Consider the following 13,411-nt stretch of genomic DNA (forward strand, 5'->3'; position numbering starts at 1 on the left):
TTAAGTTGTAACTGTTTATTCATTTACACAAAAAGAAAATCTTAAAGTAGCAGCAATTAGATCAGGGTTCGGGAACCGGTCCTCTAAGGGCCAAAATAAATAAAGGAAACACGATCACACAAAAGTTTGGTGTGAGCATTTAGTGGATCCCCAACCCTGATCTACACCAGAACCATTTATCCAGGCCCAATCCCAGAAATCTTTAAACGACTTTCATGTAGCAGTGAATAATACCTTTGCCATAAATAAGTGTTTACAAGTTAAAATATAAGCAATGAGGGAAACAGAGTTTAAAAATATACACATCTTTCACTTAAACCTGTAAAATAAGTTCTCTTACAACCTGAACAAAATGAAACAATTTAAGATTATTTTAAGGACAGTAATGTACCTAACAACATCGCACTGCCCATAAAATGTGTTTTTTTTTTTAAAAAGAGTATCAGTGCTGTGTTAAACTACCTGTTACGCTTTCTAATGAAGTAATTGGGGGTGAGCTATACTTCAGTAAATGTAAAACAAAGCTCAAAACAAATGTTTACAATATCTCCTTAGCATTCCTGGGAAATACATTTTGGCCCACGTGCTCTAAAACGCCCACCTTTACTGCATGCTGTGATATATTATTGCTACATAAATTGTTACTGTTTTTGATTGAACATAGCCCTTTATTGAAAAAAAAAAAAAGAAATAATCTTTTTTAAACTATCCAGATGCATTTAAAATACTGATACTGACTGACACCTATTACGATCAATCTAGTATCTCTGTTCAAACAGGAAAGAAGTTAAAATGGAACGGTTTGGAAGAATCTGCTTCCATAAGTAGTAAAATTTGTACACATTCATCAAAGTCTATAAATACATTTCACACATGTACCAGGTGGGAGAACGAAGGAGTTGAAGGGCAATCTCAACCAGTGATTGTGTTGTCAGAGAAAAATGATGGTTAAAAGTCAGTGAACATTCTGTAGATAATAGGAGCTAAAGAGGTTGTGCTAAGTCGGAAAAATGGGAGGTGACGATCAGTTTGGGTAAAAAAAAAAGTGCAGCAATCGGGAGTTGGGAGCCCAGACCCCGCTGGGTTTCCTTCAAAATTGTTCACTGCTGTCCGAGAGTGACTTGCTCAAACCCCAAAAGCAGCTCTCAGCTCCGTCAGGGAGTACCTCTCGTCCCCGTTGCTATCGAAGCACCTCAGGATTCGAGCTTTCGGAACAGACGGCCCGAGTTTCCTCCACAGCTCTTCGTATGTCAGGCCTGCCGGATCGACAACGTCCGCCAAGATTTCTTTCATACCTTGCGGAATGAAAACAAGGACTGTCCTTTAGGTGGTTTTGGTAGAGCTAATTTAAATTTTTATCTTGCAAAAATAATTTAAGTTTGAAAAATAATACCAGGGAATACAACTCTGGAAAGTTGCGTGCCCAGCCATAAAGTTGCCTGCCCCATTTTTCACAACTTGAAACACAATAAGACGACTCATCGCAAAAAAAAAACATTGTTGCAAAGTATTAAGGATTGACAATAAGAATATAAAACAGAACAACACTTTAAAATTAAGCTGATTATAAATCTACTTATAACATTCATTGCATGGATATGACATGTCTGTCTTCCATCTGCCATCAGTATGTACCTGTATTTCATCTTAATTTATGCAATATTTGCGTTGCGTCGTCTGCTACAAGCAACGTGAACTCCTCTTTCCACGATGGTTTTAATGTAGGTTTACATTTTGTAGCTTCATACATTTTTCTTTAGCTTCTATTTTTCTTTCTTCTGGCACTGAGGTTTTGGCTTGATTCCTAACCAATTATCATTTTTTTTGTGTTCTCTGTCCCTCTACTTTGGAAAATGATATGCACATGCACGACCTTATAACGCTCGGGAAAGTCCGGAAGTAGGAAGTTATTCGATGCAGGCTTCTGATCGGCTGCAGAGTATGCAAATTGCCAGACGAACTGAAATTTCCAAACCGAACGAAGATTTCGAAATTGGAATAAAGCAAACGTTTGGTCTGAAAAAAAATCTTCCGGGTTTCTTTTTGTTTGTTTTTTTTCCCCTTGAAAAAGTTTTTTCAGACACTGATGCCATAATTCTGAAATGCTTTTAAAATTTCGATCAGTATCTGTTTTAACTAATATTAAATTATTTTCTCTTAGTAAATACAGCTAGCTGACAATATATCATCGCTGTCATGTGAAAAACAACTTCATTTTCTGTTTTTTTTCCTCTAACTTTTGCATTTATATAATGGTTACTATGTAAAGGACAATGAGCAAAAGGAGTGAAGGGTTGAAGTATTTTTTAGTATAATCCCCTGAACTGAAAAACATGGATCTTGAATTCAATAAAGTACAGTGGCTACGTGAAAAAAAGTAAGATCTACAACACTTTTAAAAATCTAATTATGAATTCTACTTAAAATACAGGTCGTTTCAAAAATTCTGATGTAATTTGAGATGTAAATATCACAAAAAGTACATGATTGAGGAAAATTAAATAAAGTATTCATGTTGAAAGTCTTAAGATTTAGACTTCCAAATCTGAATGAGAAATTCAAAAGCATGTGGATTATGAGAATTATTTCACATATGTTAAATATTGCACCGCCTGAGACACAACATAGGTCGAATCTGTGATCCAGCTCCCGCCATACACGCTGAAGCATTTCTTGGGTAAAAATCTCCAGCAGGTAACCATTTTTTTCTTTTATATATAAATCTGCTAGTGACTCAGTACAAGAAATTATATATATTTATTATAATAATTATTAACATTAAAAGGGTATACATTTTTTGACACATCCTGTATATTTCTCATGATCTAAATCTTCCCCCACAAAGAGTTATTCCAAGTTATCATAAATTATAAAGATGGTTTATTATTAGTTATATTCTAAATCTCACAGTGTACTGTTTTCTTCTTTGGGGAAAAAAACCCTCAAATTTTAGTTTGAATAATATTTTTTTTCTTCAATTTTTTTACATGACAACGCCAATATTTTTTGATCCAGATGATTTTATTGTAAGCCACCACTGATGAGTTAGCTGTGAAATGAATTAAAATGGCCTAAAATCAAAACACTATTTCAAAATAAATCTTTCAATGTGGATTATAACTTTTGTGCATGTGTGTCAAGCAAATAGAACAAGTTACCGCACTAGTTTTAAAATAAAAACTATTTTTCACAATTACTAAATTGCCAACAATCCCAATCCATGGCCTAAGTGTGGCATTTCTAATTTGGACACAAATTGTATCTTAACACACCTTTTAATGTGATTCCAGGAAGTAACAATCTCTTTTGACATTTAATGTCAGCATTCCTCTTGGAACGGTTCGTAGGTAGGAAGCGCGGGCGTCTGCTAGTCGGCAGTTCGGGATCTGACGTGGAGTTGTCTATCAAAAGAAACATATGAGGTAACACAGGTAAAAAGCAACACAAAGCTTTTTTCCTGCAGGGACAAATAAGCACCTGATGATGACACTTTGGGTGTTTGTGTTGTACTCATCTCAGTCGTCGGAGCTTCACGAGTGTTGAAGGGATGAAATTCAGTATCTTTTACCTAGAAAAATGGATCCAAAAATAATATTAGAGGCTATTATTACTGTGTAGATTAAACTGCTTAAAGTAGGTTTATAGATCTGATCTGTTTACTATACAACCACATTGGTTGAATTTAAAATGTAGACAATGCATTAAGCATGTCTTAAACCTCTCAAAAACTCACATTATCATTGGTGCCATTCTCCAAAATTGACACTCGGTGCTGGAGCTCCGCAACAGTGGACAAAAGCATATGGATCTGCTCGTCGCTCCAAATGTGGTGCTTGGCCTCTGTCTGGTTGGCCTCGCTTACCACTTTCTTCAGGTCGCTTATGTCCTGTTACATCAAACAAACACACTCATTTATTGTAACAAAATGTCTATATTTCTTAAATCCTTACGTCGTAAGGGGTCACCAACCTTTAAGAAGCTGAGAGCTTATTGTGTTATTACTATGTTACAGGTTGTAATTTTAATAGGTTAAGAGGTAGCTTAGTAAACCACTAAAACATAGGGCCAGTTAGAAATCCAATTTCCTAGAAAATCACAATGATCTATTACTGCTGAACAATTTTCAGAACACATCCGTGGGCTACTCAGGTGTTCTCAGCGGTTACAACGTTGGTGACCCCTGCCATAGGACAGGTCCTTGCTCTTAAAAATAAAAAATGTACAAAGAAATACTCAAAGATGCATAATATTAGCTTTGAAAGTAACAATTGTTCATGAAATGTGTCATTTTTGTAATAACAAACAAACAAACAAAAAAACCTTATTGGCGTTTATTTGGGGTCAGTCTGAACACAAAACAAAAAAATTAAAGATTTGTAGTGCTTGGTAAAAATCAGAATACTATGGCGCCCAAAATATCTTCTGTATGTGGCCCTCAGATGAAAAGGTTTGGACCATTCAGCAGGTTTGGGGGTTCCGAAAATGTCAAAAGAATGAGACTAGCTCAAGGAGGAACAGCATTTCTTACAGTAATAATCTCTCAAAAAACAAGAGCCAAGCTTGCTGAGGGAAATCAAGAATTGTAGAAATTTTGCCATTTGTTCCACACAAAAAAGGAAAATAAAAATCAGCATATTGAAAGATCCACTTTCAGGACTTCAGATTGCAACCAATATGCTTTCACATGCCACCCATTTTACAACATATGCCAATAAACTAATATTTGGTGGTGGGGGGTTTTCTTATCTTTTCGAGGCCCAATTTTGAGCTTTTCTCAAATGTTTGACCTACTTTGTACTCAGAAAGTTATGTCCCAGAATAGGCTAACACTTGCCCCATGTATTATTCATAAAAACAGGAACACGATGGTGCAGACGAACAAATCCACTCTTAAGCTGGTGTTTTCTCCAACGCAAACTCAAGCAGAGGCTTGAATGTTGCATAACACAGTAATATATCAACAAATCTTTGAGGGCGTTTGGTTTGGATAGCCGCCGCAGCAAAGTAGATCTGCTGATATCTCGGCCACAGGCGAGGCCTGGTTATTAAAAGATTAATAGGCAGAAGGAGGACAACAGCTGAGGACTGACAAGTAGAGCAGATGCATCACACAGTGCAGTAACATGACCACACTTGTAAGACGCTCAGCTAATCCATATTGTTCAAGGTATTAATAGAATAATAAATTGGAATCACTACATTTTATTTCGTATTTATGTACATTGTATTTCTTATAGTGAGGAAACCATATTATTAAGTAGGGAGCTTCTTCATAACGAGTTCTTACGTTGACTCTTTAGATTACAAATATCCTGATTTTGTTTAGAAAATTGGGAGGAAAATTGTAATTTTCTGTTTTCTTTTTTTAACATGAAATTAAGTCTCAAAAAAATCAGGGCTTGATTTGACAAAATCTAAAAAAGAACAACAATAAATTCTCTATATGAGTATGGCAAATGAATTTACCTCAGTTGCCTTTGCTCCATCTGAGCTCCTCTTAGTTTCTAGGGCCGTCTGCATTGTAATTACGTCGTGTTGAACGCTCGTTAGCGTGCTTCCGATCGTAGCCACACTCTGCGATTGGAAGGAAAATTTCCAGTTAATTAAAAATCATGATCAAAAAACATTCTAATTGTGCACTTTTTTTTTACCTTTTGAAGTTCTTCCACTGTTGTGGGCAGGCTTATTAAATCTGAGGCTGATTTCAAGTTAGCTTTTAAATGGTTCACAGCAGTGTCTAACAAAGTGATCTGAAAAGTGATGGGAATGATGGTTATTCAATCCATTCACTAAGCAGACATTCATTTGTTTTACAATATGGTACAGTAGCCCCCCCGGAATACTGCGTCCCCAACATATGACATTTTCTCTTTACGGTGTGGACTAAGATGGTTTTCTGGCCCCTCTCTGGATATTGGTCCAAGTCAAAAAATTCTGGTCTGTTACTGGTTTGCATCAGTGAATTATTAAAATACAGATATGCTATTGGCTACACTTAAAACAACTGAGTAAGTCTTTAGAAATCGAATGGGTTTCCACAATCACAATCACCATTATCATTATCAAAACCATAACTATTTGTAGAGCAGCTATTCAGAAACACGTCACAGTGTGGTATTCCTCTGTAGTCTCCCAAAGCCACACAACCAAATCGGTTTGAAGAGTGTCTTACTTTGCAAACGATAGGGGAGTCCGATTTTAAATAATTTTTAACATTTAATACGAGGGAATAAAATGAGACTCATGTCTCATTCACAATGGTGCTCTAGTTACAGAAATCAGTGAACAACTGCGTGCAATACACGTGCATTACAATAAGGCCACTATAGCACACTATAAACACTAATTACCATAAGGCTACTACAATACACTATTCAGTATAGTATAGGTACCGCTAATCGTCTCGCCAGATAATCAGTCGACCCATGGTTAACGTATTACCTGACCAAAAAAAACATTTTTTCGAGTTTCAGTTTTAATGGAACCACATTCTTACAATGAAATCCTCATGGATCCATTTGAACCCAACTAATGTGTTAGGAGTCATTGGGTGACCAAACCCCCCACTTCCAACCCCTAATGCCGAGAGCTAAGCAGGGAGGGTACCACCGTTTGTAAGTCTTAGGTATGACCCGGCTGAGGCTTGAACCAGCAGCCTCCAAGTCTCGCAAGGTCACCGAGTTGGCAGAGTTATGGCTACCCGTAATTCTGCCCTGTGGTCAGGGTGCTGTCAAACAGACCTAGCGGCAGCGCAGCCGGAGTAAAACACATTGAAAAGGTGGTGTTTAAAGGTCAAATAGGGAAGTGGTTCTAAACAGCTGGATAGTAACTATTATTTATTTAGATTTTACAACCTTGTGCTCTTTACCTGAAATGTTACTTTCATGTTGTTGGATGTATATGTAAAAGTTAACTCTTAAAAGAAAGGCTTTAGTCAGCAAGGCAAAATTATGAAAATTATAACTCAGCTCAGAAGACAATATTAGCAATCTGCTATTGTTGTCTGCTGCCAGTGACCGAGACTATCTGGATTAGTGCCAAAACGGGCAAGACGAGATCGGTCTAACTAAAACAAGTTTCCTAAAAAAAACTTTTTAAAATCCTATACAGAAATTGTTATACAGCGTACACAATTTAAAATGACAGAAAAACGTATAAAATAGGGTGAATGACAGATTTTGAAGATGAAAACAACACAGGGCCTCGGGTCAAAAGTTTACCCAAGTATTGGTTTTGTCCATGTTATGAACCAAACGAGGTTATTTTGAGCCAACTTATTTGCGAGTGTAATGGTTTGAGCTGGCCTCAAACGTCATTGTGTGTTTTGAATAAAAAAGAGTACTTTAAATAATATATATAATAATAAAAATATATATATATTACAATTGCAGGTAAAATGTAAAATACAACACATACTAAAACCTATGTTAGTGGTTAATTAAATTTAGCTCCTACCATTGCTTATTAAAAAGTGTATGTTATTTACATGTATTTCAGTTATTTTATTCTTTGCAAAGTTGCCACCCGAGACCAAGCTTGGGGTGGTGACGTGTCATCGTTCCGAGCTTCAACTTCATGCAATGTCCGAAGAGACATTCAACTACCTTTGCAACCTCTGGGTGGGATAAACCTCCAGAGCCAGCCAAAGAATCTTCTGTGCAAGAAACTATTTTTAATATTCAACTTTTTTTATCAACATACAATGAATAAATCATTTTACATATAAGTGGTTCCCTTTTGTTTTTGTCAAACTGTTTTTCAAAAGGTTATTTGTCAGTTATTTATCAGTGAGAAGTTTGGAGGTTAAGACACAGTAACAAGACTCCGATAAGTACTTGGTACCTGAGGAGACCTGGAACCATGTGGTGGAAAGGCTCCATAATTGGATAATTTTATAACAAGAACTAACCTTTTTACTGATCCCTGTGAGGTTTAACCACAGTTTACCCAAGCCTTTGTCTCCATTCTCAATGTCGTCAAGCCTTCTGTCCTCGTTTTTTATATCCTCACTTAGTTTTGGGATTTCACTTGAAGATGACTTTTGGCTGGAGTCCACTGTCAAACATACACACAAAAAGTTCTAAAAATCACAGCAGCTTTTTGCAACTTGTGAACTTCACTATGGTGATCACAACATCAGCCGCCTGCCTGCGGGTCTTACTTCTGTGCAGTTCTTCTTTCATGGAGTCCAGATCCTCCTTCAAAGCAATCTGCATCCATATGAGTCCAGCGCAGGCCATGACACAGGCGGCCAGAATGATGAAGAGAAACAAAGGGTAGCACACAGTGCAGCATTGACTGTAACGTCGCCTGTGAGCGGACAAAAGCAGCGCCATTAGACACACTGCAATGCTTCTTAAATTATTCATGGGAAAAGATATTTTCAGTGGTTTGTTATGACATGGGAATAGTATGTTTTCAATACGGGCTCATTTACAAAGTATAAGGAGGTGCACCACAGGACTAAAAGAAATTGTAAAAAGACACTAAAATTCAAATGTTATGAGTTAAGACAAATTGATAAATGTCGATATTACATTATTCCTATTAAGAGGAAACATTATGCATTTTTCAATGTTATTTCATTGAATATTAATGTTTTGGAGGTTAGATTAGGTATATTTTACCCGAATCGTGATGATCCAATTTTACTGTAATATAAAGTGTTAATTGATTTATTATTTATATTGTTACTTTATCACTATAAAAGTAGGTGATTTGACATAATATCTTGATTTTGTCCTAGAATACATATCACAGTGAAAGGTTTGTTTCTAATTAAACACCCTGCTCAAAATCTCAATCTTGTTAAGATTTCAAACAGCTTTATTCGGATGATGACTTCATATTGTAAAATCTCATGATATAATGAAAAAAAAGTAGATTGGAAAGTTTCTCTTTTGTCAGCCAGCCTGGGGTTTATCGTCCCGGTTAGTTCTCTTTGGCAGCTGGATGGCCTGCCGTGTCCACTGGTTTATTTCTGGCTGGGTTCGTGTTTGTTGCCGTTTCTGGTTCCCAGTTCACCTGGCTACATTCCCCCAAAGATGAGATACGAAGTTCTTTTATTGACATTTACGTGAGTGACGTATGCTAAGAGGGAAATTTCACTCTAGGGATGTACATTTTTCGGCACAACACTGGTTGGATTAGCCCCGTTTGCTCTCCTTGTGTTATTTTTGCCAGTTAACCCCATTTTGGCTAGTCTCTGGTGTACCATTACTGTATCCACCTTCGACATAACGCCAATGCATTCTATACAAAAAACACCAAAACTTGGCTTAAAACACTTGTAACTTCTTTGACTAATTAACATGTAAAAAAACATGGTGACAGGCTTGCGAGCGTACCGGTGCCACTCTGATGACGTCACAGCTCAGGAAGTCAAAAACGAGACAGGCTAAAATTATTATTATAAAATTATTTCATATATTGATATCTGATTTATTTTTTTCTCGTTTAATCAAAATGTATTTAAATTACAGCATAATCATCAAGTTGTATCAAAATAAGTTACTACAAACAAAAGTGATGTGTATTGAATTATGGGAACAAACCAAACTTTTTTAAACAATAAAGTTGCCAAACAAAGATTATTTATGTACACCGTGGTGGCCACCTAAGAACACCAAGATCGGTTCTGTGAATAACTCACCAGTAATGAATAATTGGGATTTCTCATTAATTAAATTTCGAACTGTCATGACAAATCATTGGAATGATCAATGTCTATTACTACATATGACATTGTTTTCAAAATGTGCCTATAATTTATTCATGTAAATCACTCAGTGTCCTCAGACAAGGCAGATGTTTGAGTAGTTTACTGAGCTTATTTTAACCTTACTTCTAATAATTACAGGTAATACAGCTATTGTTACAGCATAGAATGTAGAAATGCATATCAAACTCGTAACATTGAGAGAGGAACCTTTCACGTGTTAAGAGATACACCACTGCCCAACTTTTTAGTGTGCAGTCGTTTTAAATGTTATTCCGTAGTGCAGTGGTTAGCATATTCGTTTCAATCTCGAAAGGTCATCTGTGGAAAGGGATGGGCGCCACCAGGCTGTATTCGCCCAAGACATACCAAAGGAAATGGTTATGAGATCCACACCCCCCCCACCACTCACGCGTGCAAAAACGAAATGACTGTTTACACATACGGTTATATAATAAGGAGTACACGTGATAAAGTAGTTTACAATACATACTTAAGATATGATGTAAAGTGTACTTAAACAACTATAAATACCCAAAATATGTATGAAGCCTGTACTAAGCAAACATAAATACTCATAATATGAATAAAATGTCAACTTAAACATCTATAAATACCCAACATATTACTATATATGTACCTACACAACTATAAATACACAAAATGTTACTAAAATGTGTACGTATAAAAATATCACATATGAGTAAAGCTAAACAATGACAATTATTTAAATATGTAGGTAATGAGGATAAGTCTACTGGTAGAAAGTAAAATAATTGGAAAAATGTATTGAACCTTAATGGCAGACAGTTGTACAGTAATCCCTTGGTTATCGCGGTTAATGGGGACCAAAACCACCCGCGAAAAGTGAAAATCCGCGAAGTAGCGACACCCCTTCAAAAATGCTAGAATTTTTTTTGTATTATTATTTTATTTTTGTTATTTTTTTAGACCTGCGAAGCTCTGAACCCGCGAACATGGAACCACGAAGTAGCACGCCCCTTCAAAAATTCTTAAAAAAAAATTTTTTTTTTTCTTTTTGATTATTTTATTTTATTATTATTTTTAGACCTGCGAAGCTCTGAACCCGCGAACATGGAACCAAGAAGTAGCGACGCCCCTTCAAAAATGCTTAAAAAATAAATAAATTAAAAAAAATTGTTATTTTATTTTATTATTATTATTTTTTCGACCCGCGAAGCTCTGAACCCGCGATTGTGGAACCGCGAAGTAGCGAGGTCCCACTGTACACCCTTCTCACTAATTTCTTGGGATTCAATAATATCGTGACAAATGGGCAATAAAACACAGTAGATCACAATAAAACTAGATGTGGTCTTGCCCAACACAATTGGAACAGAACAGGATCAGAGGCGTGTTCAGGAGAGTGATCAGACATGTAGTCTCTTGATAATCGCTTGCCGCGCACTGCTGAACGTTTTGTAATCGCTCACTGTGATTGCCTTACTGATCCAAAATGGCCGACGACAGTACAATGGATTTCGTTCTACAGCTTGCTTTGAGCGAGTTGGCTGATATGAGCGACAGTTCGCATATTGACACAGTTAAGGTTATCCTAAACGCAGTGGAAGGGTCATACCTGTCTTGCATTGTTCACAAACATTACCAGGCAATGTAAGACGATATATTACATCGCCAACAGCACTCGTCAGGGTGAGATCCTCCATCTTCTGCACTGTCGACGCCATGTTGGAAATCAAAGTAAGCGGTCTTTCTCCCGTGATTACTCGGGCACGCGAGCGCTCAATAATCACTGGCCGTTCAGAAGCTAGCGATAGCTCGCGATAGCAATCACTCACTCTCCTGAACACGCCTCAGGTAGAGGGCATGTTATACTGTACGTCGAAGGGTCCTTGGGCAAGGCACTGAATCCCTAATGCCCCCAATAAGCAGGTCGGCGCCTTGCATGGCTGCATGGCCGCTATTGGTGTGTGAGTGAGTGTGTGTGTGTGTGTGTGTGTGTGTGTGTGTGTGTGTGTGTGTGAATGGGTAAGTGGGAAGCATATTGTAAAGCGCTTTGGGAGGTCCTCATTGACTTGAAAAGCGCTATATAAATGCAGACCATTTACCATTTTGTTGATGATGTGCATTCCTTAAAGACAAACATGAGAAAAAACTCACTTGACAAAGCTCGCTCCGCCGTTCGCGCCATTGAACTCGTCATCCTCAGAGCTGGACTCGGATTCCGAATCAGGCGGCTCTGTTCGAAGAAGTCGATGACCCGATCCCTTCTTCGCCTTCTTTCTCTTACTGTCCCCGAGTCCGATGAGGGCGTTCAGTTCCTTCCTCTTCTTCATTTTCTTCTGGGGGGTCAGCGAGCCCGCCGAACTCGACTTAAAGCCGACCAAGTCCAACGTCTTGTCCAGCTTGCTGACTTGACTTACGAGTGGAAGCTAAACCCAAGCTAACGCCAGAGTTTCGATCACGTAGCGGAGCCTAAAGAAAATAAAAAACACCGGGCAACGCCGGTTATGTCTTCGGAACTTATCCGCGTAATAATAGCAAAAACATGAACACAACCATAATAGAATCCCAACTGAAACTAACTTTAAACGCCAGAGTCAATAACAATAAAGTACACAAGAAAGCTAACTCGGCTACATTTGAAACCTTGCTAAAGCTAGTAAGCACAACTCCAAGTGGCTCACTTCGCCTTACCGGCGATAAAATTGACTCACACCCGTGACGAGAATTTTAGTGTCGATAAACAATGACGTATGAAAATAAATACGACATTTTAAACGTCAAAATGAAAAATAAAAATACTGCGCTGTGTGTCGAGGGGACAGTCGGCCTTGCGACAAGGTACAGTACAGTAAATTGTTTAGGTAAGACGTTCCAGTAAGCGTTCCTGTGATTGGTGGAATGATTAAATTCCAACTTCCTCTTTTTGACGTCAGCCCCGCCCACCCCTATGCGGCATTTGAAAGTCAATCACAAACGTAGTGTCTCTCAATTTTATTTCGTAATTAGGTTCCTAATATTTTTAACCAAATACGCAATAAGTAGTACATTTGTTTTAGTACAAAAAAATAAATAAAGGGAACTGTCTGTTTTATTTATTCGTTTGTTACTTTGTTTTGTATTTTTTGTTGCAGTTAAAGGGAAAAATCGATTAAAAAATTTGGAGTTTGTTTTAAAGAAATGGTCAAATAGTTGCAGTTTGGAATCAGAATTGTCTTTGTTATCAGATGACAATAAAAACAAATCTAATTGGAATGATATCAGGATACTCCTACTCCGACCACTTTTGAAAGCCGAATTATGACTCAAACAATTATAATAAATTGTGAAAGATTATTTTTTTTAGAACTGCAACTTCGAAATATTCTCCTTCATGATGCCCTCTTTTGGCATTTGGACTGTATTAAAAACAGTCCTTTTCTTATGTTCATCATATCTATCTATCTATCTATCTATCTATCTATCTATCTATCTATCTATCTATCTATCTATCTATCTATCTATCTATCTATCTATCTATCTATCTATCTATCTATCTATCTATCTATCTATCTATCTATCTATCTATCTATCTATCTATCTATCTATCTATCTATCTATCTATCTATCTATCTATCTATCTATCTATCTATCTATCTATCTATCTATCTATCTATCTATCTATCTATCTATCTATCTATCTATCTATCTATCTATCTATCTATCTTA

At 37.0% G+C, this 13,411-nt stretch overlaps 1 protein-coding gene across 1 annotated transcript; it reads right to left on the minus strand.

Annotated features, from left to right (window-relative positions):
* Positions 1 to 12,582, minus strand: efcab14 (EF-hand calcium binding domain 14). Its single transcript, XM_088347580.1, has 10 exons — positions 12,398 to 12,582; positions 11,861 to 12,175; positions 8,162 to 8,310; positions 7,910 to 8,055; positions 5,652 to 5,750; positions 5,467 to 5,574; positions 3,734 to 3,886; positions 3,478 to 3,568; positions 3,273 to 3,401; positions 1 to 1,295 (listed from the first exon to the last, which is right to left on the minus strand). The coding sequence occupies exons 2-10, from the start codon at positions 12,034 to 12,036 to the stop codon at positions 1,126 to 1,128; spliced, it is 1,221 nt and encodes a 406-aa protein (XP_088203706.1). The 5' UTR covers positions 12,037 to 12,175; positions 12,398 to 12,582; the 3' UTR covers positions 1 to 1,125.
* Between the last annotated feature and the right edge of the window lie 829 nt (positions 12,583 to 13,411).

The sequence above is a fragment of the Urocampus carinirostris genome, chromosome 1 (genome assembly GCF_059441175.1).
Source record: "Urocampus carinirostris isolate Australia breed hairy pipefish chromosome 1, RoL_Ucar_1.0, whole genome shotgun sequence".
Lineage (NCBI taxonomy): Eukaryota > Metazoa > Chordata > Actinopteri > Syngnathiformes > Syngnathidae > Urocampus > Urocampus carinirostris.